At 37.7% G+C, this 27,770-nt stretch overlaps 1 protein-coding gene across 2 annotated transcripts in view; it reads right to left on the reverse strand.

The window, feature by feature from the left end:
• ZZEF1 (zinc finger ZZ-type and EF-hand domain containing 1) overlaps positions 1-27,770 on the reverse strand; it is a 71,317-nt gene that overhangs the window by 37,454 nt on the left and 6,093 nt on the right. Inside the window, exons 3-26 of one of the 2 annotated variants that reach the window (XM_087717261.1) lie at positions 26,651-26,845; positions 24,546-24,717; positions 22,709-22,908; positions 19,013-19,223; positions 17,446-17,562; positions 17,173-17,351; positions 15,688-15,786; positions 14,347-14,438; positions 13,508-13,656; positions 12,560-12,671; positions 10,957-11,172; positions 9,736-9,836; positions 9,067-9,236; positions 7,574-7,704; positions 7,180-7,250; positions 5,893-6,007; positions 4,925-5,084; positions 4,620-4,741; positions 4,414-4,536; positions 3,335-3,501; positions 2,255-2,336; positions 1,931-2,132; positions 1,017-1,165; positions 36-276 (exon numbers count right to left, since the gene is read on the reverse strand). In XM_087717261.1, the coding sequence (XP_087573387.1) occupies positions 36-276; positions 1,017-1,165; positions 1,931-2,132; positions 2,255-2,336; positions 3,335-3,501; positions 4,414-4,536; positions 4,620-4,741; positions 4,925-5,084; positions 5,893-6,007; positions 7,180-7,250; positions 7,574-7,704; positions 9,067-9,236; positions 9,736-9,836; positions 10,957-11,172; positions 12,560-12,671; positions 13,508-13,656; positions 14,347-14,438; positions 15,688-15,786; positions 17,173-17,351; positions 17,446-17,562; positions 19,013-19,223; positions 22,709-22,908; positions 24,546-24,717; positions 26,651-26,845 (3,576 nt within the window). Of the gene's footprint in view, positions 1-35; positions 277-1,007; positions 1,166-1,930; positions 2,133-2,254; positions 2,337-3,334; positions 3,502-4,413; positions 4,537-4,619; positions 4,742-4,924; positions 5,085-5,892; positions 6,008-7,179; positions 7,251-7,573; positions 7,705-9,066; positions 9,237-9,735; positions 9,837-10,956; positions 11,173-12,559; positions 12,672-13,507; positions 13,657-14,346; positions 14,439-15,687; positions 15,787-17,172; positions 17,352-17,445; positions 17,563-19,012; positions 19,224-22,708; positions 22,909-24,545; positions 24,718-26,650; positions 26,846-27,770 lie in introns of both variants that reach the window. The other variant, XM_087717260.1, reaches the window with a different exon arrangement.

The raw sequence follows: 27,770 nt of genomic DNA on the forward strand, positions 1-27,770 counted from the left end.
TGTTATGAGTATATATTCACTGATGTAGAAGTTACCATATTTTTGCAGCTTCCCATACAAATCTGGAGACAGATACACCAAAGCAGCAAATGTAGACTGGACAGCTTGATCGATAGTGGAACCAGCAATTATATCTGTCTTTGGGGCCTGTTTATTACATGCCTGTAAGAGTCCTTTGAAAAGTTCAGAATTTGGCCCACAGAACTCCTGGGTAGGGTCTGACTTTGAGAACTCGAGGAGAAAATCATGGCAGCAGTTGGCATCTGAGTTGACTGCCTAAAAAATAACATCAGAACAGCATTAACTTCTACTTCAACCCAATTCAAAGTCTCTAAAGTTTAATTCTGTAAGCATTATACGATCCAATTGCAACCTCAACATTAACACAATTGGCTTTACCATGAGAAGGGAAAATGAGCAAACTAGCCAATATTTCAACTAGGTTATTCAAGTATTAGTAACAATGCCACAATTTATTATAGGAAATAAAACCCTGAGAGATAAATCAGTATGATCTCAGCACTCTTTGTGTTGTGGGCGTGCAATTTCTTATAAAAAATCCTATCATTTTAATTCTTTTTTAAAAGTAGATATTGTATGAATAAATCATTGGTTTGATTTATAGTTGAGCCCTCTACTGTATTAGTCTAAGTATTCCAGGCAAGGAAATAAAAGAGTATCCAGGAAAAAAAAGATTGCATGACACTTGAACATGAACTAAGAAGAAATTTTAAAACTAAGGTAGAGAAAAAAGAGAAGATGCCTCTCACTGCCATGAATGAAATCTAACCTAATTACAGCTGCTCCCAGACAAAGGTTAAACATGCTTTTAATCCAAAATATATGTGATCCCATCTTTAGTCTTGATCACTTGTTTCTGATACAAAATATTGTAAATTGTGGCATAGCATTCCAGTCCCTGAATTATATAACAGCTGTCAGAATAGAAGGGGGGGGGGTGATTAAAAGGCTCTCTGAATTGGTGTTACTAAGTGTAAGCCACCAACCTTAAGTACCTTTTTACTTTCTTGTTGAGTTTGGCTTTGTTTTCTGTCTACTGGTGTTTGTTCAGAACGCATCCGATGCCTGAAGACAGGTTTCCATAAAGGAGAGTTAAGAACAGCTGTTGCTTCAGTAGGAGGCAATTCTATTTCACTTCCTACTCCTGAAGAGAATAAATGCTAAGTTAGAAGAGCAGAGGCTTTATCAAATTTAATATATTTTACAATTATAGTTTGTAATCTATATTTACAAAGATCTCTACAAAGTAGAAAACGAAAAGTAAATTAACTATAAAAGCCAGCCAATACAAATAAAATGTTAGAAATTGGCACTCTTTGCACCCTGGCTCCATTCCTTCTGAGATTCTCAATATATGCATTCAGTGTTGCCATAGGTGATGGTGCTCTTTTTATTGGATCTTGGATTTCATGCCAGACCAATATTTTTTGGGAAACTATAGTGGCTAAAGTAAAGTAAAGCACCAGAGGATAGATATCCCTATTCGAATCCACTTTCTAGCAAAATTATTATATGTTCCTTTTTTGTCAGGGTGACACCCCCCCCCCTCCGCCAGCAAGGCTTACAACTCAGAGGCGGGGGGGAGGGGGAGACGGAGAGAGATGCACATCACTTCAGACAAGATAATCCTTTGAAGATAAATGAGTGAATGGGATATGGAAACATAGAAGTTCTAAACAAATTTAGACAAATGACGAATTCAGCTCTGATGTTGAATATTTGTTTCAAAGCACATTGCTTAGCTTTTCTTGAACTGTCTCCTAAATGTATAGGCATTTTAAAAATAAACCTTGAAAATAAAAATTGCAAGTCAGCAATAGTTTTCAGAGGTCTCATATCACATCAATCTCCCATCTGTAAAAGTATCAAGAGTTTGAAAATGAAGAAATGTAAACTAATAATTACTCACCCTGTGAAGATTTTAACATCATACTATGTGAGGCGAGGCGCCCCATTAACTTGGCCACAAGAAGATGCAAATCCAGGACCCAAGAAATGTCAACATCGGGCAATCCAGAGGCTGTGACAGAGAACTTGTACCCCCACTCATTATTACTGCTGTCAGAGTGAAAGAGAAACTGCAACCGAGGACCAGTTTTGAAGGTCACTTTCTACAGAACAATAAAACAGTCAGATTTTTGTAGGTGCTATCAGGTCAGAAGTTAAGATCAGATATCAGGGATAGGGATGACATCAATATGAATTTCTCGCTTAGAATCTGGAGATTACTCACCTTGGGCCACTTATCTGTGCCAACTTTGGTATCATAGCGAGTTTTGGCACCTTTGGCATCAGTAAATTCCAGATAATCATACCTACAATTTTTTTGAACAGATTAAAAAAACAAGTCGTAAATGGGCTGATTTTGGCACCCTGGGATTAATCTGGAAAACAAGACACGCAACTGAGCCACAAGACATTTTTTAAATTATGGTTATTGGCCACCAATGCTTCTGAAGAGGCTCATTATGATGCTGAAGGAAAACAGAAAGTTGATATGGAGAATATGTTGATATGTCCACTAGCAGGACAGCAGAAAGCCCACTCTACCCAAGAATGTTGTTGAAAAGTTGCCAAGTGAATTCTGTCCCCCCACCCCCAAAAAATTAGGAAGTGATCTTGGAGATACAGAGGACACGTATCTGAGATGTTTCCTCATGTTTTATTCTTGGCCTGGGCTCAGGGCCCTTTTTGTTTGACCACTGCCTTGGCAGTCCCAAAGATGCTTTTCAGAAGCAACTGGACTTTCTTGGGTTTTTCCCCTTGAAAACATTTCACTTCTTGGAGGAGAAATGTTTTCAAGGAAAAAAACCAAGAAAGCCCAGTTGCCTTTTGAAAAAAGTACCTTTGGAACAACCGTGACTTGGATGATTGAGAACCTCTATAGACATTGCCTGTTAGCAGCTCCTCCTCCTGTTCTTCAAGGCTATTCCCTCTTCCCTCTACAAGCACCCTAGTCGATACCTCATAGTTTTTAACGAGATTAAATTGAAGGTGCCACGTAGTGACCACCTGAATGCAATAAACTGCAATCCCTACAAGAAACTGACTACCATAATATATTTCCTTGGGTGGCAAACAGTAAAGGACTTGATGGGGGAAGTTATACCATGTGAGACAAATGTTATCGGTCAAAACCATCCATTTTTCTTCTTACATTTGGTTCTAGATTTAAAATTTCCAACTCTTGAGAAAGCAGAGCCCTAGAACTGGTCTCACCTAAACAATCTATGAACTACCTCTTTTTTTCAGTAGCTTTAAGAATGCAGCTAATGTTAACCAAAGAACATTAATACAGGATTAATCAACTTGCCTTCGCTCTGTTTCACATCTTTCGTCAAACTCAACTTCGAAGGAAGTTGCTCCTGGGCACAGGAAGACAGTAACATCATGGCAGTTGTTATCATAGTTATGGGGAGATTCTGCTGTCCATGTTCGCAGTACCACTGGCTGCTCCTGCTGCCAGCTTTCTATACCCATCTGACACAAACAAAACCACAGAGGAGGAGAAGATATTAGTTAACTCTCTGAAGCTTTTATCTAGAAAACAATTGTGACCACTTATGCAGTGGGCACATGAAAAATTAATCCAGACCCTCACTTTAGATCTTGACTTGTCTGATAGCTATAGGCTTGCTCACTCAGGGATCTGTTTCTCTAATTTAAAAGCTGCATCTGACTTTCAAAATTGGATTTTCCTAAACTGATTAACAACAGATCTTCATATGTCAGAGCCTAGAAATCTGTGATTCAAGTGAAGCCTCTCTAATGCTTTACAGATTTTGACACATGCTTTAAGCAGGACAAAGAAATATCAGCCACAAGTAGCATAGTTGTAAAAATAGAGCAGTACAGAGCTAAGATTCATTTAATGACTGAATAAAAACAGAGGTCTCAGTGCTACTCCAGTTACAATACATACTTATTTTTGAATACATCTTTTCATTCAGAGCTTGGTAAAGTTTACAAAGTACTCGCTCTTCCTATTTTTCCTCAATACAATATTAGCATGAGGTAGGTTGAACTGGAAAAAAATTGACTAGCCCAAGGAGATTCTATGATTCAGAATAAACTAGAAACTACGTCATTCCTTATTTAACATGTGAGCCACTCCCAGGAATGTATTCCACATATTTTCCTAGTCCTAAAATCTTTCAACAGCCTATCATCATTTTGCAACAGATCCTGGAATGGAACAGGTAACCAAAAAGCTGAGATACCAGAAGAATGTGTTCCAACTGAAGATAAGAACTTCCTAAGTACCCAGGAGCCTGCAATCTACTTAAGAGCTTCACTGTGACTCCTTATCCACCGTGTTAGTATTACAATCCCAGCATTTAATCAAAAAATGAAATATTGTTAAGCATTTATATTTTTTCTCTCTCAGGTTACCTTATTTGGACAATTTTCAGACTCTGCAGACAGATCATTCAATAATTTTGTCAATGTGCCAACATCCTGCAGGATGCTCCCATGGGGGATGTCTAAAATGCAGAAATCCTGCAGAAAGATCATCTAGGGAACACACAACGCATCTGATGTTAACACTTACAAAAAGAGGCACCAAACTGAAAATAGGCAACTGCTGTAGCACTCACCAGCTGACGGACTACCATGGCAAAAACAGAGTTGCTTAATTTTTCCACAGTGATTTTCACACTGTATTGAGATAGGAGGGATTCTAAAATTGTCTTAACATTTGACAGGAACTGTTGCACATCTGGACAAAAAAAAAGAGTACAAGGCAGCAGTTAAAGGAAATATCAGCAACAAAATCCTGTTACTGGGTTCCCACTAACTATATCGGATTACATCTTTCTTCATTTTCAAATAGACTGACCATACATTGCTTTAGGGAAGGATTGGTAATACATATGATTATTACCTGATATACATTACTCACATTTTGTAAGGATTTCTTTGGCAAGACTTTTAGATGCTGCATCACTGCCTTTAATTTGCAAGTAACACCAAGACAGGAGGCTACCCTGTACTGACCAGAATAAGGATGAGAGAACAGGGCCAGTATCTTGCAAGACAACGTCCTTCATCAACATTTCACACTGGGGAAAAATCAGTTAAGTTCAAAGCTGTTAGAAATCAAAACTAAAAATTAAGCAACTAGAATAAAATGCACTCCCTTTCCTTGGCCTGAGGGGGATCACATTTTCTACTTGGGGACCAGAAGAGGTAGGGAACCAATGAGCAGATAGATGCTTTTCAGATACTTTCCTGTCATGTGGTCAGAGTCTGACTCTAACATGGAAGACAAACAGCTGATAAGAGAGCTGAAAAGTGGCTCCGTTGGCTGTGGAGGAAACTGGGGAAGGGCAAGATCAGGCTGGCCAGAGCAGGGGAGAGGTAGAACAAAGGAGAGGGGGTTCAGCTGAAGATCAAGGCCAACCCAGTCCTCATAGGGAATGCAGGGAAGAATGCAGAAGAGAGCAACGGGGTTTGCGTGGCTTACGAGGAAGAAAAGGGACCAGATTCCCTTCACAAGGCACACCTGGGGATGGAGTTTACTTCACCATTACTGCACAATCTACAATGGATTGTTTAATTTAAAAATGGTGTAAAATAGTGCTATTATATCAAGCAGAACGTATTACTAAACACACAAAATTTCTGTTCAGCTTTAGTTATGACTAACAAAAACCCAGCTCGATTAGTAATTAAATGTGCCAGTAATTTTCTGCAAATTCAATCAATATTGTCACTTCAAGAGTATTTATTGGAAAAAATACCTGACACATCTGTTCTGCAACTATTGGAGCATATTGTCAGAAGTAGCTTTCACAGACTTCCCAGAAATAACGTATATATAAATTATCACTTCTATAAGGAAAAAAATCATTTTTAAAAAAATACAACCTCTTTTGACATCACCATCAGGAGGGTCTTCATCACTGTTAGCACTTGAGTAACATCAACATCTGCAGAAGTTCCTTTATCTGGTAATAGCAGAAGTCCACCTGGATCCTGATCACTGACAAAGAACATTTCCACAATAATGTATTGTTAATTACCAAATACTCTAAAAAGATGTCAAACTCAATTTCATTGAGGGCCGCATGAGGGTTGTGTTTGACCTCGAGGTGGGCAGGGGAGGGCGTGGCCAGCTCAACATCACTCCTGTCAGGGGCAACTGTGGTGGCCCAAGCGCTCTGCCAGGGAAAACAGGCTCCCGCGCTGTTTTCGGCTGCCACGGCCTCCTGCAAACTTCTGCCAGTGAAAATGGAGCTTGGGACGGCTGCATGCCATGGCAACCGAAAACAGAGCTCTGGAGCCCATTTCTGTTGGCAGAAGCACCGCAAGCCAGTCCTTTGCTGTTTCCAAGGCAGCCCTGTGAGCCAGATCTAAGTACCCTGCGGGCCGCATCTGGCTCCCGGGCCTTGGGTTTGACATCCCTGCTCTAGAACATCCATTTTGAAACAATTGGAATTGGCAACTGGTTAATCTTTAGATCAGTTTTCCCCAACCATGGCCACTTCCAGGCCTATGTATTTCAATGGCAAGAATTCTTATCAATGGCCATATGGCTCTGGAATTCTGGGACTTGAAGTACACATACCTGGAAATTGCCACGGTTGAGAAAAACTGCTCTAGATAATGCAGAATTCAATGTCGGCCATCCCAGCCAGTATGAGCATTAAAAATGGATCTATCATTCAGCCAATTTTGTCTAGTGGTTATCACACTAGGCTAGAAAGTAAGAGAATGTGAGTTCTCGCTTTAGCCCCTGAAAGCCAGTTGAGTGACCTTGGGCTAGTCATTCTCTTTCAACCCAACCCACATCATAGGCCTATTGAACAATAGTAGGAGGAAGGTGTGCTAAATATGTTTATCATTTTGAGTTATTTGTAAAAATAATAAAAGTGGGATAGAAACAAACAAAAAAATATAACAAACATATGAATGGCTGCAGGTTCTAAAATAGAGCCATGTATTTTTCAATCCTTATGGCCACAGTTTATCTTTTTAAGTAATTCAGATGTATTTCCTATATTAACCATTTCTATTTTTTTGTTTTGTTTCCTGAACCAGCAATCTCATTCTGATGATCTGCAGGATCATACCACAAAATGACAGATTTGAAAATGTTAAAAAAAATGCCACAGAGATACGTCAGTCAAGAAATGCAAAGATTAACTCGCTTACCTAAAATAAGCACAAAGTGATTTGAAAGTAAGTTGCGCAGATGGCTTGTGTTTCTGCTCTGTAATATTATTCTGTAGAATAGAAAAGGCTCTTTTAAAAATGAATCTCACAAACATACACTTTTAGCAAGAGAAAAAATAAGCCTCAAAGGATTGTTGGATAGATGCAAAATGGAAGTGACAGAATCTACTTAACTAGATAACGTTATTTACAATGAACATGTACAAGATAAAATAAAGTTAATCAATATTACAACCAATAAAAATAAGTTGCTGGTGGAAAGGTTGAGGTAGATTGGACAGAAGATGCATGTATCTAAAGAATCTAATCTTAAAAAGTACTTTTAGGTAGGAGATACAACAAAAGCTACATTTCACCGATCTACACAACATACCAGCATTGCAAAGAGCTGCTCCCGCCTGGTATGTCTATGGGGGAAAAAGATGGCTGCTCCATTGAGTAATGTGTTAGTCACTTCCTGCTTCAGAGTCTTCAATGGTGTGGACTCACTGTCACTGTTAACAACTGTGTGTTAAAAAAGATAAAAATATGCTGACCTAATAAACCATTTTAAATTCCAATTCCTTTTCCTGATGTTTCTATTCTAACTTCCATTATGATTTCATCTCATACAGGTATTCCTCAGCCTATGACCACCATTGAGCCCAAAATTTCCATTGCTAAACAAAGCAGTTGTTCAGTGAGTTTTACCTCCTTTCACCACCTTTCTTGCCATAGTTGTTAAGCGAATCCCTGAAGTTGTTAGTAACACACAGTTGATAAGTGAATATGGATTTCCCTATCGATGTTTTATAGATGACATTTAGATCCTAAAAATCTGGCTTCTATGTATCCGAATGTACAGCCTAAATGTTGGAGATGTGGTTCTCTCGATGCTACATATTTTCATATATGGTGGACTTGTCAAAAGGAAGGCATTTTGGATAAAAATCTGATGGATCATGCAAAATATCTTTAAAAGAAGGATAAAATTTACTCCTCAGTTATTTTTACTAGGTATATGTACTGACTTTACAGCGGTAGAGACCAACTTGGTTCTGCACCTAATAACGGCAGCAAGACTGTTGGTGGCGCAATACTGGAAGAAGGAAGACTTGCCTACAACTCAAGAATGGACATTGAAAGTTACAAACCTAGCCAAGATGGCTAAAATATCGGCATATCTTAAAGACTCAAATGAGAGATATAAATGATGGTTTTCTGCCCAACTGTCAGGTCAGCAGTCTTTCCCATTATTGTGATTCCTACTGAACCAGACTGAGAGACCATTTAAAGGCTCAGGAACCCTTTGCAGATGTTACGGCTTAATTAGCTGATTAGAGTGGGACACTTTGAGCCTAGAATATTGCACCTTTTCACAATATTCTAATTTTCTGAAATTGTGGATTTGGGGTTTTCATGAGCTGTAAGCCATAATCATCACAATTATGACAAATCACGGCTTGAACTATCTTGCTTTGCATGTAATGAGTCTATCTCATATATTAGTTTCACCTTCTAAGTTGCTGAAATATTTATTTTACTGAAATAAATGAACTTTTGCATGATATTCTAATTTTTCGAGTTTCACCTATAAATGGGTGAACTTCAGGTACAGTTAGTTTTCCTCCTTCCCTAAACAGAAAGTAAACTCAACTCCAAGTGCCAGTCATCTTGAGATCTGAGATTAGGTATCTGTCATGGAATCAAGGATCAGTATGAGATCCTTGTTCCCAGGAATTTCATAGCAAGTGCATTCCCTTTCCCACACCTCCTCGAAGAATTGCCAGCTACTCTGCTCTATAAATGCCTCATATTATTATATTAAAGGAAAAAGTCGCAACTGCATTGAATCCATGGACTGCAGTGAAAGATGGGTATAATTACCTTCACACAAATGTTTATAAAGTTCCTCTGCTGCTTCTGTACTTTCAAGTGTTGTTTTCTGAGCAGCTTTCTCAGTCTTTGCAGCCTTGGGATCTGATGTAAGCATTGAGAAACAACTCTGAAGAAGCTGTAAGAGCACGGCCTGGGCATCAATGCATTCTTCTCTTGGGCTACAAGGAGAAGCCACAAAACATTTGCCATGAAACTATGGTTAAGACAGTAATTCAGCATTTAAAAAGCTTTCCCTAAACATAATCAAGCCTAGAACCTTACGTTGTGTAACTTCCTATATGCGAATCAGCAGAAAATCTTTATAACGCTTGGTTGTGGGAGTTAATAAATGCCTCCGGAAGGCACTATGTAACAGAGTTCTGGAATATCCAATACTTGCTTTAGATTTTGATTTCCTTTTAACAACAGCATTGTGTCTACAGATAATTGCAAATGTGATTTATCACTTATTATAACATACCGGTTTCACGCCTTCCAATCTGTTGATTTGTTACACCCAACAGGACACTGTGATTGTACTCACGTATTTGACAATAGACCAAAGCTGAAGGTTTTGTTCACTATTAATAATGTTCACTATTAATAACCACCACAATGATAATCACACATTCAACTAACTGCACTGATTTTTGTTTAGTATAATGGAAAGGGACCTACTTTTGGTGAAGTTTACTATAAAAATTCCAGAAAAGCTTTAAATCCAGGCCTGTGAAGTCCAGATATGATTTATACCGTTGACCACTTTCCTTCTTCTGAACCTATAAAAGGAATTACTAAATAATAAAATGGAAAAGAATTTGATATGAAATAGATTTTGCTGGGACAGAAAGCACAGCTTTTAAATATAATGGGTGGGAACTGATTTTGCATCATGCACTTGATCTGCTATTTGCTGAAATGGAATTCAATCAGGGGCGAAATTCAAATTTTTTTACTACCAGTTCTGTGGTCATGGCTTGGTGGGCGTGGCAAAATCTACAAATCTCCACTCCTACCCTACTCTGGGGCTAGCAAACTGACTCTCTACTGATAAGACCCGTTCAGGCGTCCAGCGAGTAAGCCTCCTGGCGAATGTTCCTGCGGCCGCTAGAGTCGCAAGGAACCGCAAGTTCTATAATTTTAAAGAAATGAACACCAACAATCCGTAATCAAATGCGTACCAAAAAGAGGAAAAAATCCAAGTCGAATGACTTAATTTTGTTTATTATCCTAGAGGAGAAAAATTTTGCATCTCTTTAAGGCTGGACTGAGTTAAAAAACTGAACTATCCCAGTCAGAGGAGGTGTGGTCAACAATTACGTAACTCAGTCTCTAGGCTAATGGACAAAGTTAACCCATGCTTGGATTCCCCAAGCAGCACACAGGAGAACTCAGAAATTTAAATGCAATTGGCCAAATAGAAATGCCTCAAATTGCAAATCTGCATTTTGAAGAGAGTGCAATCTCACTGCGATTTAATAGCAATACCATTTAAACTTATATACCGCTTCACAGTGCTTTGCAGCCCTCTTTAAGTGGTTTACAGAGACAGCATATTGCCCTGAACAATTTGGGTCCTCATTTTACCAACCTTGGAAGGATGGAAGACTGAGTCAACCTTGAGCCTGGTGAGATTTGAAATGCCAAATTACAGACAGCCAGCAGCCAGCAGAAGTAGTCTGCAGTACTGCATTCTAACCACTGTGCCATCACAAAGCTCCTTTGATAATTCCTCTGCATATCTGAATTCCATACAGAATGGGTTTCATTGAAAATTTGCACCAGTTTCTATTGTCATTCTTACATTCTTCCCTTGTTTTTATGAGCCTTTTAAAATTTGTTTCAATGTGTCTTTACAAAACACTCTACAGAAGTTACAATGAACAGAACGCCACATACCAAGTCTTGTGCAAGTTGTTGAATGAAGGACAGAGTTTTTAGAAGAAGAGTCATCCCACAAACGGTATCACCATTTAGTCTGTCACATTCCCTACATATTTTGTTTCTGCTAGGTTCTTCAGATGCTGACCGAATATAACCAAAGACGCTTAAGCCTTGTACTCCGAGCCGTTCAGCTTTCTCTTGCCTGGTGCATAAGAACTTTATCATTAAGTACTAGAAAAGAACAGAAAACAATCATAAATCTAAACAATTTTCATTTTAAAAAAACCTAAATCATTTCACACTAAGATTTACAAACACAATCCTACTATGAAATATGGTTAGCTATTCTGTTTGATCCATTTTCAGGTTTTTTAATATCAACATATGAGTTCTGAATCCACAAGACTAAAATGTTTGATTCAGGTCATTACAGAATAGCTTCTTTCCTGTTGGGGGTAATGCCTTTAACACAATGCTTGTTGCAGCATTTAGCACACATCTAAAATAATGTGTGATTTTTTACATTAGACCAGTAAAGTGCAATTACCTTTAGATCAAGGCACTTAGTGCAAAAAAAGGTAGGATCAGGACCCTTTTAGGGAGGGAAGTCATTGGGGTTTTAAATATCTTAAAACTTTGCAATAGTTAAGGTATACATTTTGCTCATTAAATCACTATCCAAAACCCTCAAAAAATAACAAAAAAGCCTGAACTATGGGACCAACCACAATATGTGTTAGGCAAGGACAGATATAAGAGAAGCTAATAGGACATTTGTGGCCCCAGACTACATCTCTGCTTTAAAGTTATACTTTGTTATGATCAAATACATTTAGATTTAGTCTATTAACAGCAATAGCACAACAGTTCCTAATACAAACCATTTGAATTGCACAGAATAACAGTCACCAAATTGGCATAACAATGGAAAAATTAAAAAGCAACCACAGAATGATGCCGTTTGTAATGCTGCCTTTAAATCGATGTGACTGAGATACCTAACAGCAAATAATTATACCTACCTCCATTAAGCCTGATATATAATTCATGTATTTATTAGATTAGTACCCTACCTTTATTTCTGAATATTTGTAGAAGGTATAGAAAATGTTTCTGCCTCTTACTTTTCCCATAATGACAACTTAGTGAAGTGGGTAAACAGAAAGTTATGTGGTCCAAAGTTATTCAGTCAGCTTTCAAATCTATGAGTACTATAACTCAGTCTTCCAGTTTCCACTTTCTATTTCAGCACCACTGAAACAGTACTACTACATTAAGTAGTACTACATTCCTAGCAATGCCTAACAACAAAGTTGAGTTATAGACCACATTCATTTAATATGGATAGACAAAGCTAGCCGGGATTTTGGCTTAACTAAGAACAAGGAAGGAACTGCAGCACTGACCCAATTGGCTTCTTCTGACAATGGATGCAGATAACTACAGACACATTTCCTGTGGTTTGTTTATTAAACCTCTGAACAAGGAAGCCAAGATCACACATGCTGAGGTGGCCAAAGATCTTTCTGGATTGTGCCTGCCACAAGTTAACTTGAGCTTTCAGAGAAAAGACGCCATGTATATATCCATAGACAAAGAGACAGTCTGTCTGTTTTACCTTAGATATTCTACACTGCTGCATTTTGATTTCTACTTCATCCCATTCCTCTTCCATTTCAAACCATCCAACAGGATCTTCCTCTCCAAGTTCATCACATGCTGTGCTACTTCTGGAAAACAGGCAGTATTTAAAAAAAAATACTTTATAACATCTTACCTCCAGAGGGCTAAAATAAAGAGTTTCCAGTACTGAACATCTTTTTCTGGGGAAGATTCAAAGGAATGGAAAGACTGGCTGAATAAACAAAAAGCATTACTGAGCTAATGACAGCAAGGTGTGCCCAACCTCCTGATCGGTGCGGAAATCCAAACTAAACCATCTACAACTAATTTCTATTTTGTCTTGAACATATTCTGTGAAAGCCCCCAGTTCTCTGTGTAATGGCTTCCATTGTCACATTGCTTTTACTGTTAGCAAGAATTTTCAGAGGCAGTAATAACTAAAATCCATCCTTCCATATCCAGCATTTTGAGATTATTCAAACAGGTTCTGTCCAAAGGTGCTTTTTCAAGAGGCAACTGGACTTTCTGGTTTTTTTCTTTGAGGACGTTTCGCTTCTCATCTAAGAAGCTTCTTCAGCCCTGACTGGATGGTGGGGAATGGAACAAGACAAGAAGCACGGGCTAGTCATGATCTTGTGGATCAATTGGTCAAATGTGACACCTGAAGCTGGAATTGACTGTTGGGATTGTGTTTTCAGTCCTAACAGACTGCCACCGTTTAGTTGTCAGGGAAACATCATGACTCAAAGAGTCTGCATAGAAAGCCCCAGAATCAGTTGTTGGGTCTTTTCAGTTAAAAAGAACAAGCAAGCAGTGATAGGCAAGGCTTTTGTCTACTGAGCTCCTGGGGAGTTACTGTCAATGAAAGAAGCTTATAGGCTAACTTAGGAAAATGCAGCTTAACATAACATGTTAATGAGGTGCATTTGTTTTAATGTTTTACCTTGTTTTTAGGAAGTGTCGGAAATCCTCTAGTTTCCATTTGTCATAGCTCTCAAATCTTTTGAAATGCTCATCTGCATGAAATTTATCTGAGGAAGAATTGTAAGCAAATACCAGTCCGCATCGAGCTCCAATTGCTCCTCTCCGCACCTATTGGGGGGGGGGGGGATGTTTAGCATTGCACAAACCAAGAGGAGAAAAACTAAATGACTCTTCTGAGATTAGCTCCTATAAACTCCATATAACCGTATTCTACATAAATAATACTCTTCTAAACTTTCAAATTGATTTGAGGCATTATCTAACTCATTCATTAAAGTAGATACAGATATTAACTGCTTATTAATTTCATAATCCTCATCCTCTTAGCCATTGTACCCACTGCAGGATGAAGGCCTCTTCCGCATGTTTCCAAGCAACATGGTCCTGACTTTTCCTTTGCCAATTGGGCCTGCAATACTTGCTGCTGTTGTCAATTAGTCTTGTTTTAAGCCTCTTTCATGGACACTTTTTATCAAGTGGGATCCATTCTATAACTGCCTTGGTCCACCTGCCATCAGTTCTTTTTGCTTTGTGAACAGTCCATTTCCATTTCAATTCTAAAAAAATGTATTATTATTATGGGTTCCCTACTCCAAAAAAACCGTATTCCTATTGTTAATATTACATTGTTTGAAATATATGTTCTACAAACCTGTTTTCACCATTTTTTAATAACAGGTTAAATCTTAACACTTACAAAAAGCTAAATGAGCCAAACTTTATTTTACTGATAGAGACCATGCAATTAAAAGTAAAACAAAGAGATTCAGAAAGAATATTTAAGAAGTGCATTCAGACCTTTATTCTGATTTGTGTGACCTGGAAGGCCGATTCTGTCCCAGTTGAGAGAATGATGCTGGCTTGTCTTTTTCCGGCCTCTGTCAGGAAGCCTTTGGATAAAGCAAAATATGCAACAACTTATCTGGAATGTTCAGAACAAACTTTTCCACCTTGATATATGTCTGCCTGAAACTCTGCAATTGGTGTGCACATTAATTAAAACTTAACCGTGTCTAAGAATTAAGTTTGCAATTTGAGTGTTCTCTGGGAATTTGTTTTACTCCTGATGGCTGGCTAGTGTATAAAATGCAGAGATGATCCTCACTTATTGACCACTCACTATTAGACCAGTAATAGACCAGTGACTATTCAAACATACAGCAGCAACGAACAAGTGATACTTATGTTCAGTCCTCAAAGTTCTGGGCGGACATATGTTATGTGATCATAATCTCTGTCCTTGGTAATTGGCTCACATTTACAACATCACAAGTGTCTCATGGTCATGTGATCATTGTTTGTGACTTTGACTGCTTGCTTCCAACAAGCAAAATTAATGGGGCAGCCAATAGGAGGTTGCAAATGGCAGCTGTGAGATGTTGCAGGAATTGCCTAACAGCAGCAACCGGAAGTTGTGTAATTGCTGTCACTAAGTAGCATGGTCATTGTGCAGTTGTGCTTTATGACTGTGTCACTTAATGATGGAATGTCCAGTCCTAATTGCTATTGTTGACTGAGGACTACTTGTACCGTGTTTCCCCGAAAATGAGACAGGGTCTTATTTTCTTTTCACCCCTGAAATAAGCACTTGGCCTTATTTTCGGGGAAGTCTTATTATTTTTGAGGTGCAGGAGGCAGCAAGCATAGTCACCTCATGGCTGCTGCTGTGTTGCAATATTTTCAGGGAGGGCTTATTTTCAGGGGAGGGCTTATTTTTGGGGAAACGGGGTGTTTCAAGCCACTGTTGCACATGTCCAGTTCTACTGCAATATGCTGAATATGGACTTGGCTCTGAAGAACATCTAAAAGCTTTTGGTTGATCATAACATATCTCAGAAAATATTTTAAAAGGCCTGTTATTTGGCATATTGCTTTTGTTTCCAGCCTCAATTTAAATTGCTGACTTTTACCACTATACTAAATACTATGATCAGTGAAAACCACTTTCTACCGTGATGATGGCTGTTTTATGAAGTCATACATGTCACACATTTGTATTGATGTTTGACATCATTGCTCTTTCATTTATTGGGTTTTTAATATTCTATTTTATCGTACGGCTCTTTGATATTTCTGTCTGAGAAAAAAAGCAAGATTGATATATATGAGTTGAAAATGAGAATCAAAGGAGGCCCTTACCATCTCCTGTCCATGGTTCCACGAGCATATTCTCAGGCCCTGATTTGTCTTCCTTCCCTTTGACATCACAAGCTTGCAGAGTTAGCTGCAGGGCAGTACCTGGAAAAAGCAGAGAAGCTTTATGAAGAGAATAGGGCGTCCAATGGAGAACAGAGTGGGACGAGAATGACTCAGAATAACCTCTACTCTTTCAGCTTAAGTTCACATGGATGACTCCAGGTCCAACATTTACAAGCGGAATTTTTCTTTCAACATGTGATTGAAAGAAAAACTTACATTTATTCTTCCCAATATACGTCCAACAATACAGGTGCTGCATTATACTCACTGTTCAAGAAACACTTAGACAGGTAAATCCTCAACTTATGCCCACAATTGAACCCAAAATTTCTGTTGCTCAGGAAGGCAGCTGTTAAGTGAATTTTGCCCCATTTTGCAACCTTTCTTGCCACAGTTGAGTTACTGAAGTTGTTAAATTAGTAATATGGCTGTTAGGTAAATCCGGTTTCCCCATTGACTTTGCTTGTCAGAAGGTTGTAAGAGGTAATCACATGACCCTGCAACCATCCTAAGTACATGCCAGTTACCAAACAGACGAATTTTGATCACATGACCATAAGGATAGTGCAACGGTCGTAAATGTGAAAAATGGCCATAAGTCACTTTTTTCAGTGCCATTTAACTGCGAATGGTCACTAAATGAACTGTTGTAAGTCGAGGAGTACCTGTGTGTTCTTCTAGTAAGCTGTTAAACTGAGTGAAACAAAGGAAATAACTGGGGTTTTTCCCCACAACAAATGCTGTGGAAAGTAGTCAACTTCAGGGGGAAATGGGAAGGAGAATCAAGTACAGATGTGCATACAAAAGACTGAACTAAATTCTACTATAAAAAAAATTACGTGGCTGAGTCACTGCTCAGAAATATCCTGATGGTTTGAGACTTCATGAAAGTCAGCACAGCACAGAGCTTAAGATGTTCAATTGGATCAGAATCATTTGGGGGCTTGAGAAAAGAGTGGAAAAGGGTTAGAGCTTCTAAGAGGCAACCCTCTTTCATTGTCATCCTTAAACCTCCCAAAACGGAACGGGGGTGGGTGGGTGGGTGGGGAGACACACAAAACAACACTCAAGATAATTAGCACAAAAATGGATTTCATGGTTGCAGGACATGGGAGTATTAAAGACAGGAATAGAAATGATTGGACTTTTAGAAGCCTCCCACGTTCATTCCCACCTTTAATTTGCTTCCAAAATATTGCACCATACAGTATAAAGTGGGCCATCTTGCCACTGGATCTTGTCAGTATAATCACAGATATATGTGTGGGATTCTGAGGTGGCCTGTAGGCTGCCTCCCTGTGTTGTGGTTTGACTGTAGAAGGCTAGCAGAGAAACAAAACAAACTCCTGGTGGCAACAATAGGTTATCTGTCAAAGTTTGGCACAGAGAGAACAGAACAAGCCCAAAGTTTCCAGTGATGGTTACCATATTTGTAGAGCAGGTTTTGCCTGACTGTAGCCATGGAAGTAATTAGAGAAGCAGCCTTATAAGTAGTTTCCAAGTGGCCAGCAATTGTGCAAAGTGAATTCAACACTTTGGTCAGGCTCCCTCTGGCCAGAGAAAAAGCTAGCAGTGTAAGTTCTACTTCTGGAGAGGCACAGTAACTGGAATGGAAAAAGAAAGTTTAAATTTAAAAAATGTATTCTACCTTGCCACCATCCTCCCCCTTTTTATGTTCCAGCTTAAATCTTACCATACCTGGTAATTCCCAGGAGAAAATTGTCCACTTCTTCCAAAACATTGGAAGATAAGAAACTTGAAATATCTGTGGAGCCTGGAGACAGAGACAGAGGTGGCATATGTTGCAATGCCTTCCTAGAGGGGAAGAGAAAGAAGGCCATCAGTAATTGCCTCAAGCCCATCACAAAAAGACAGCCACAATGGGTAATATTTGCCCAAGAATCTGGCAACAAAGGAATAAGGCACTTAATTACATTTGCCTTTACTTTGTGTTTTAGCAACCTCTCTTTGTTTTTAGCCATTCAGGTTCCTAAAAGTAGATTGTTAATAAATACTCGGATACCTGCCCTATAACAGGCTCAATCACTAGAGCTTATTCTACAGAGAATTCAAAGAAATTAATTTCTATAAGAAACAAAAACATCCCAGCTTGTGATCAAATTGGTTTAATCCATGCAATCCAGTCCTGTGATACAATTCTTAGTATTGCCCTGAAGGTGCACTTAAAAACTGGCTGATCATCAACATGGTTATCTATAAAGTAGCATTTGCAGTATATAGACCTTGAATTTTTTGGCCACTAGGCTAGCAGTTAATATCTTTAGGTTGCCTGGAGCTTTTCCTCCACTCCATGGAGGCAGGGAAGAAAATAGTTAGTGGTTACGTTAATTGCATAACTTTATACAATTTTATTTTTGAAAATAATAGCTTACATTTTTAAAACTGTTTTGGAGCTTTAACTTTCATTATGATGCATAAAATAAAATCACTTGAAAATCATCATTCTAAATGGATATTTTATTTAATGAGCCGTATTGCTTCTAAAGCAGACAATAGCAATAGCAATAGCAGTAGACTTATATACCGCTTCATAGGGCTTTCAGCCCTCTCTAAGCGGTTTACAGAGAGTCAGCATATTGCCCCCAACAATCTGGGTCCTCATTTTACCCATCTCGGAAGGATGGAAGGCTGAGTCAACCCTGAGCCGGTGGGATTTGAACCGCTGAACTGCTGATCTAGCAGTAGCCTGCAGTGCTGCATTTAACCACTGCACCACCAAAGACAAACCAGCAAAGGATAAGGCACCTGATTTTCCTATCTTGATATTTGCACAAGAGCAGTTAAATATTGCCTGCTTCATTTTGAAGGTTTATACTATATTAATAAAAGTGAAGCATGCATTTATAAAATGTATAGGCTGTAGGGCTATGAGCAGCATCAATAAAGGAAACTGTTGCGAACCAATCACTTTTTTTTTTTTTTGCATCTCTGGATTAAAGATATTTACATGCTATAGTTCAAAGTTCCAAACATAAGCTGCAGAGCAACCTTTTTCGCCTGAATGCTCTCTAGATGGGTGAACCAATTCCCATATTTTCTCAGCCAGCATGATTACTGCCAAGAGTTAAAGCCTGGAAGGTGCCAAATTTGGGGAAGGCTGACCTGGTTGAATACCTAGGTTAAATGTGAATATGGATGAATACTGTTCTTTAATGCTATAAAGGAATACATAAGAAGGTACACAATTACCAAACAAAAAAGTGATTTAAGGAGAGTTAACATGCTGAAAGAGGAGAGAACTTACTGGGTATTTTGCAGAATGGCGTGAACAATCGCAGGGTTGGTTTCCATGGATGCTGTGACCAGAGAGGTCAAAAGTGACCAGTACCAGATTGCTGAAGCATCACATACAGAGACACAGTCTTTTTTCACTCTTTGGTACCCAATAGCCCTGAGACCATGAATTCTTGTGTCACATCCATCACTAAGGCAACGCTTGATGTTAATCTGTACATCTGTCAAGAATATCAAACAAGGGTAATTTCTTCCAGTCAAGGGCCAAACTGAAAATTTCAGAAGTCAGTCAGTTCTTGATACACCATTTAAGAACAGTTCTGAAGGCACATAGCTACACAGTTGAATTAATCTTTAAAAGACACAATTGCATCTAGGTATAATCTCAATACTAATATGTCTTCCTAGTTAGCAAATCTAACCAAAGGTAGGCTCATTTGGCTCATTATGTTTTTTAAGGCAGGACTACTTTCTGAAGATTCTCTGTCAGACAGTTTGTATGGGGAATATGAAAGGTAAGAGTGTGCTCCTGAATCAATGGGAAAAAATGATAATCTAGAAAAAGTAAATGTCTAGTCATTTTCATAATCAGGTTACAATGGGAAAACTACACATCTTTGTTTTTGTTGTAGTAATAGTATTTTTTTTCTCGGATGTCATTCTAAATATTGATTTCTAATCATTTCTCATGCCAAGAGTAATGAATAGATGCTTTCATAGGAAGCATCAGAAAAAAAGTAACCTCTTGCCAGCTCAAAATGATATCAATTGAAAACTATACCAGACTCTTTTAGAATCATGACCTTGAAATGACTAGACTATGAATCTTTTAACAGTGGGAAAGCAAGCAAGTTAAAGGGAAGCAAACACTGCAACACCATCTCCAGCGGGGTACATTTGTATCGGTAAATGTGCTGAACACAAATACTCAACATCCCCCAGTTAATTTAAATGGGAAAAGATACAGATGATTTAAGAGCAAAAAAGTAAAGGAAACCTACATAGTTCCCATGTCTGTCAAATGTAAGAGTTTTAAATGACCAGCAATACTCCTGTAACAATGTTCTGGTTTTGGGGCTTTGGAGAATTGCAAAATGGCATGCCATTTCCTAACTGGATTAATACAAATTCAATCAACTGGTATATCCTTCTGAATGAGTCTATTGAAATAAAAAGCACGGCACCCGAAAATTTCAACAAATGAATGTCCCAGCACCATGAGAACAACTACACTGATAACTTAGTAGGAATTTATGTTCTGCCACTTGAGGCTGATGTGTTTTATGTTTGCAAGTTCAATTCTTGGAGTTGTACTAAAAAAAAAGAGAGAGGGGGAAAAACCAGAACAAGTAATTTCCTGTCAATGATTGTAAGGTTGGAGTTCAGCACTCAATTGCCAAAATTAAGAATAAATTCCTACATCTAAGTAATCAATCAAATTTACAAGGAATTAAGATAGTATATTATATCAACAGCAAAACAGCAGATGGATGTAGGCCAAGAACTTTGTTTGACAGATGGCCAGGCTATCTGCTAAAGTAGTCACAGTGGGAGAAATAAAACCAGAAATTACAAAGGGTAGTAGAATTCCATTTGGATCAGGATACAAGTCAACCTGCACTATTTTTTCTGATCCAATTACCTTTCCTCAAACTATTAATCACAGAGGAAAGTATACACACAGCAATAATGCGTTGGGGTGGGGAGATAATAGGTTTTTTTTTTAATGGCAGAAGGGAACAGAATGGATTGGCCTCCATTATTCCTATAGTATCGTTGTTTAATTATTCTGAAACAGGACTCCACTACTACCACAACTCTTGAAACAAGAGTTTAGACAAATCCAAGAAATTCTCCACATAATGTAATTCTTTCAACCCTATCATATCTATTCCAATGAGGCTTCTCTTGTCTGTGATTTCGTAGTCTGATTCTGAACATTACTGATCTATCCAGCCTAGGCAACCATTTCATGATTTTTAAAACAGGATTTTGTTTTTGGTTGTCACTGCCAGCATATATATTTAAGAGTTAGTTATAATTATGATACATGACTATTACCCTAAGAGAAATTCTAGTGATCCCTGAAATGTTTTAGGCATATTCACAAAATCAAGAATTTAGACAAACAATTGAGATCTGCAATCAAGTGTCCCAATATAGCTCTATATCTAAAAAGCCATCCTGTTTAGAGGTGATTGACCTTGAAAACCTAAAAGTTCAAAGGAGGGAGATTTCAAAAAATAACATAAGGTGCTGTCACCCTCTTCTTACGTTATGAAACATACGAGAGAAACCCAAACTTATTTAAGTGTGGGAAATTTTCCTCCTTACAACAAATGGTATATCAACATTCTGTAGATACTGGAAAGTTCAAAATAATTTTGAGTTTTTTCTTATTTTTAGAGACATGTACATACGTATACATATGGAGTCCCGAATATAACCTTATCTGGGTATTATAAAACCTAAAGTAGCTCTCGTGTTAGTGCTCACAATAATCTATGCCCTGTCTCCACTGACATCATTTATTACTACTAAAGTGCCTGCTTATGTAAAAGTCACTATCTTATTTTTAGGTGGCCCTATTCCATTTCTACACAAATAAACAGCCGAAGATTCAAGGTTGCTGTTTGCACAGATAATGATGCTTGCAATGGACCAAACTACAATCTCAGGACAGAATTTTGACAAATAATTTCACTTGTGCAAGTATTTTTCTAAAGTTCTATGAATGGATGAAGCAGGAAACATATTTGTAATGAAAATATCTGATGGAAGAGGTGGTGAACACATTGTCATTTCTTGATTAAGAGATGAGCCCCTTTTACATCTGAATGTCTATCTCCTACTTGTGAGAAACTCCCACCCCGCTTTCCTTTCAGGTTCTTCAGAAAATAAACTATTTTCTATTTTACAGGCTCCTTTTTTAAAGAAAAAAACCAACATGACCACAAAGAAAAAAGATTTTGAGGACAGTCTCTTTTTCGTTCTAAAAAGCCAAACAGGAGATGGTGGTTGCAATTTCTTTAAAAGCCCAATTTGCAGGAAGACTCAACTACCACTAACTTCCTACTCAACAAACAGAAAAAAGATGCTTTTTCTCTATCAACACCGTTACAAAGTATCTGTTGGACCTCATTGCTCTTGCCTGCAAAACTCTAATGGAAAATGCACCCATAGCTCCCTACCTTCTACAAAGAAAAGGAATGGCAGATTGGTACACCTGATCCTTCTGAAAAAGCTAATCTTACAGGGATAAAACCATCTATTTTCTCCATGGAGAAGCTTCCTCAGGTTCCACATTTGCAGAGCGCCACAGCAATGCTTTGCTGCTTCTATCTCCTTCAAACTTTTAACAAAAAAGAAATATGTTCTTTCTCGTAGAGAAAGCCAGGGTGAAGGAAAAAAAGTGATCCTTCTCATTCAGCTTTAGCAAATAACAGCAATGGCTGCTTGCGCCTTCTTTAAAAGTGCATCAAATATAACTTCCTTCCTCGAGTTCCCTACATACTCCTATTCAGGGACAGGAAGAGCAAGCCGCAACACAAATAATGTATTTGCGATTATATTCATATAATTTGGTGGAAAAAGCAATATTTTAAAACCTTGTTTTAAAGGTCTCCCTTTAGCTTCCAAATCATTCAGTAATTTACTTTTTAAAAAAAGCAAAAAAAAAAAGCCAATTGTATTGTTATTGACTCACACATCTGACTAATGTTAGCGTTTTCCAACAATGTCACGTATCCAGTAACATTGCTGGGAATGTGAACATCTCGGACCTCCTGGAGATTGTTGGGAGTCCTTCCAACTGCTACTGTAATTTGCTGGGGCATGTAACTCTGGTCGTTTGCCGCGACAGCAATGGAGAGGTGCCTCAGAATGACATCTGGCTTCATCTTTAAACTGCAAGGCAGAAAGAAAAGAATTTATCTATCAACCCCAACTACAGCAGCCTCACTGGCTCACAAAATAAGAATATATGCAATATATGAAATATAAAAACATAAGCACAGGACAATTAAAGTGTGATGATACATCACTGTTATGGAAACTTTTAATAGAAGCATTATTCATGAAAACATGAAGAAACCAAAAGGAATGCCTTCGATACTCACATTTCTCAGCAACTAATACAAAAATAGGTTCAACTGTAGTCTACTTGACAGAAAACAGTATAACATAGCAAGCATGACTATATCAATTGATAGGTTTATATTTCATGAGAAAGATAAAACAATGTTTCCATTTCAATGAATCTTGAGAAAACAAAGGGCTGCAACATTTATATATATATATATATATATATATATATATATATAGATATATAAACCAGGGGTGTCAACTCAAGGCCCATGAGCCAGATCTCGCCTGCGGGGCTACCATGGAAACAGCGAAGGACTGGCCCATGGTGCCTCTGCCAGTGAAAATGGAGCGCGTTCTGCAACCTCTGCCAGCAAAAATACAACTTGCTCCGTTTTTGATGGCAGAGCACTCAGGTCTTCACAAGTGCCCCCAACACAAGTGACGTTGAGCTAACCATGCCTATGCTGGCCATGCCCCCCGGCCCCCTTAGGTCAAAGGCAACCTGATGCGGCCCTCAATGAAATGAAATTTGACACCCCTGATATTGACTGATTGTGATGGATGGTTTTATCTTGGCTGTTGTTTTTGTTTTTTATGTTATGATGTTTTTAATTCTTTTAATTTCTTGTTAGTTGCCTAAAGTCATATATCGGAGATCGGTTGCCATATAAACAGAAGAAACAAATATACACTTTCAAAAGTATAAAATTCCGTTTACCTAAAACAGGTTATCAGAGATGTATAGAATTGCATCGTAGACTGATAAAAGTTACATGTTTAAAGAATATTTTAAAAAATTCCAAATATGTGTTAGCCATATCCAGTCATTAACCCTGGTCTTTTAATGCACTGCTTTTATCCAGGCATTTTCCTGCTTTTCTTTTAACATAGTTTTTATTTTTTTATTCTGCCATCAAATTATTTGTAATAAATAGCATGTATATATGTGTGCATATAATATACACTACATATAAAATCAAGCTAAAACTGCAATTTTCTCCAATACAAGAAGGCATAATTCTGAAGACTTTGAAAAGAGAACAAATTTTTCCCATTAGAAAAAGGTTTCTCTTGTGCAAATTTAACATTTGTCATTTAAACATTTGTCATTTAACATATCAAGCAGTCAATTAATAGTCCTGAAAGAGAATCATAGTATGCTATTTCAGATCCATCAATTGGTATGAGAGAAATGCTTTCTGATTTTTTTGGCCAGGTCAGTCAGATTTCTATTTGGTCAGAGTTCATGTTTTAAGTATATGCCAGCATTAGTCTCGGGCTAGGCCTAATCTATGTGTATTATATAAATGTGGCTGGTTAAATGAACACAATCCAGTTGTGCCACCCCTAACACCTGGGAGTCTTGTATTGACAAAATTATAGATCAATTTCATCAAAGTCAGATTTTATTCTGGCCATTTTAGACAGTTCGTTAATATTTAGCAAGAAGGCCTCACCGTATCCAGTGTGATCGAGCACTCCCATCCGATTGCCAGAAGGAGGAAGTTTCTCCATTTGTCATTTTGTCTATATCGGATGAATTAGAGGAGGTTTCTATATGGGTGTAGCACTTAGAAACTGATTTGAGTTTGTCCAATTCCTGGTTTCCATTTAAATCACTAGGGCTCTCTGTAAAATGATTGGATATAGGGACAAAGAGGAGAATTGGAATCACTCATTATCAACAGATTTCACTATTAATTTGCATACTGGTTTGCTTTTATTGTTAACTTCCTAGAAATATGCATTTGAGATAGATAGACAGATACACAGACAGACAGACAGATCTGTTCGCTGTTCTTTGTGAATGTCTACTCTCTCATTTCATGGTGGCTACCCTCAAAATGTGGCACCAGAAACTCAGAATACAGTGTGCAAGCCATCAGCTAAAAACTTATAAAAATTGCATTCACACAAATTGTAAAATTCACCTCATCCCATAGGGAATACAATTAAAATTTGAAGAAAAGAATTTCACACACCCCCTGTATAGCGATTACTGAGCCTAGTACTTCTACATTTAATTTTTAATATTTTCTTGTTTGTGGTTTTTGACATCTTTAGCTGTCTCTATTCAGTTTGATAAAAAAAATGAAGGAAGTACCTCTTTCCCAGTTTTGCTGACTAATGTGCACTTGTCTGAATAACGAAACAAAAAACCCAAATGAAACTGTTGACTGATTTGCGCAAATCAATTTTACCACACTATTTATGGGCAAAGGAATGTATGGAATAATTTTACTTCAGTTGTTCAGTGTGTGAGAAACATTCCTCAATGGTTACTCAGGAATGGGTCTCTGTTGCAATAGAAGAGCAATTAATTCTTTTTCTAAAGTTCTTCAAGAAGGAAGGGAGCGAAGGACAGCACTAGCTATAGTTGTTGCTTTGTAGCTTCCTTCATGCTTCAACCCTAGCATTGTTCTAGGTCATTTTAAGTAGAGGGATGGCCACCTCCAAAATGCTGCAGAACACTTAAGGAAAATTCTGCAAAATGGACTTTAACTTAGAAGAGGAATGAGAAAGAAATACCTAGAACAGTAAGTGGTTTTGGCTCTGTTCCACTTAAAAGCATTCAAATCCACTTTCCTAAATTAACAATTACACAATGTTGCAGCTTGCTTCTTTAGTTGCACAATCCTTCCAGGAAAAAAAGAGCATCGAAGGGAAAATAATTCTATAAGTATCTTGTAAACCAAGGATCCCCATATTTTTCAGTTCATTAACATTGTCATGAATTTTGAGATTGTTCTTTGATTGCTCCCCCCAAACATTTATTATATGAAAACAATTTACTAAATACTACTTTAACTAATAATATAAATAATAATGGTATCATCATCCAGTTTTGGTCAACCCTCATTGACCCTTGGGAGTTGATACTGACCACTATGGAGAATCCTGCTTTAAATCATTGTCTTCGTAAGTATTAGGGGAATTGAAGAAAAGCACATAGGGCAACACATCACTAACTAATTTTATGAAAACCAAATACAAAAGTCATATTATTATAAATCCCAACTGTCAGCCTGATACTTACTTTGATGACAGAATTTCTAAACAAATTCCTTCTCTCATATAATCCTGTCTTTCTTTTTTGTAATATCAGCATTGGATGCTGATATTTAGGATGCCATCGTGAGATGAAGGACATAGGAGTGAGAACGGGGGGGGGGGTGTATGTGTGTTTAAGTGGTGCATTCCAAAGGTAAACAAACCAATTGCAATTGATTTTTTTTTATGGTCAGTTCAATATAGACTGCATTGGTACCCAATTTTGAAAACTATCTTCAAGATAGTTTGACAGTTAGAACAATTAATCAGTGGAACAGCTTGCCTCCTGAAGTTGTGAATGCCCCAACACTGGAAGTCTTTAAGATGATGTTGGATAGCCATTTGTCTAAAACGGTATAGGGTTTCCTGCCTAGGCAGGGGTTTGGACTAGAGGACCTCCAAGGTCCCTTCCAACTCTGCTATTGTATTGTATTTAGCAACAGAAAAAAAGGATATGAATATTTTAAAAAAGCAAGCCCAAAGTAAATCTATTAAAATTAATGTTTAATACCTTTTTCTTTTAGGAGTAGTCGATCTAAAGAATCCTTTAGCACAGAAGATCGCATAGTGCAAATATTGTTAAAATATTCCAAGACGGGATATGGGATAACAGTGCTGGTGATACGATGCCGATGCAGGAATCTAAGAATCATAGTAGCATGAAGACTAAGGCGCTCATTTGAGTCTGAAAATATATCTATAAAACCTGCAAGAAAAAGCAAAAGTCCTTAAGGAAAAGCATATAAAAGTTGGTGGGGAAACTCACTTTATTCTACCATATCCTTTCCCATATATATTCACTCTGGGAGTTTAATAAAACCTCATCACAAATGGAAATTATAGGTGCTTTTAAATTGAATGCTGGAGAATACCCTCAGAAGACAAACAAAATCAGAGTTCACATTCAAAGCATAAATGGCCAGATTCAAATCATCCTGTTTCGGACACATTATGTGAAGACCTAACTCTCTGGTGAAAACTAATGCAGGGAAAGATGGAAAGAAAGAAAAAGAGGATGACTAGTAGTCAAACAGATGGACTCAGTTATAGTGGCTTTGAGCGCATCATTGGATGACCTAAAAAAACAGGTTAGGGACAGATTATCAAAATCTATCTATGTGGTGTTTGAATTGGCAACTTTATAATACATAATCAATCAATCAAATGGGGCTGGGAAAAAAGAGAGAAAAGCTATTTCTGGTAAAACTCATGAAAAGATTATTTTAAGCATAAATGCTATAATGAATGCATGGGTTAATTTTGACTGTGTGGAATCTGATATTATTGTTTAGCAGGAACTTATCATTTAAATGCTATCCATGATTTGATTATGTATCCACATAAAAAGTAATAAATGGTTCCACAGTATTATCTTAAATTGACAATTAATTCCTGGTTTAAGGACCTATGAACACATTTTCATAATTGTAGGCATTTTTATAAAAGTTTCCGGTTCTAAGTTGTAAGGTTCAGTTGGCTTAAAAAAAAAAACTGGAGATAAAATAAGGACATTGAAAATATAATTTTGTTCCACTCTTCTCTGTAGAAATTTGGAAGAGCTCCATGAACTTAAATAATATTTTATTTCAGGCAGTAGACAAAGTATATATGAATGTACACAACTTGAAACA

The sequence above is a fragment of the Thamnophis sirtalis genome, unplaced genomic scaffold, assembly GCF_051295495.1.
Source record: "Thamnophis sirtalis isolate CommonGarterSnake01/CBP01778 unplaced genomic scaffold, rThaSir2_p1.2 scaffold_6, whole genome shotgun sequence".
In the NCBI taxonomy this organism is placed as follows: domain Eukaryota; kingdom Metazoa; phylum Chordata; class Lepidosauria; order Squamata; family Natricidae; genus Thamnophis; species Thamnophis sirtalis.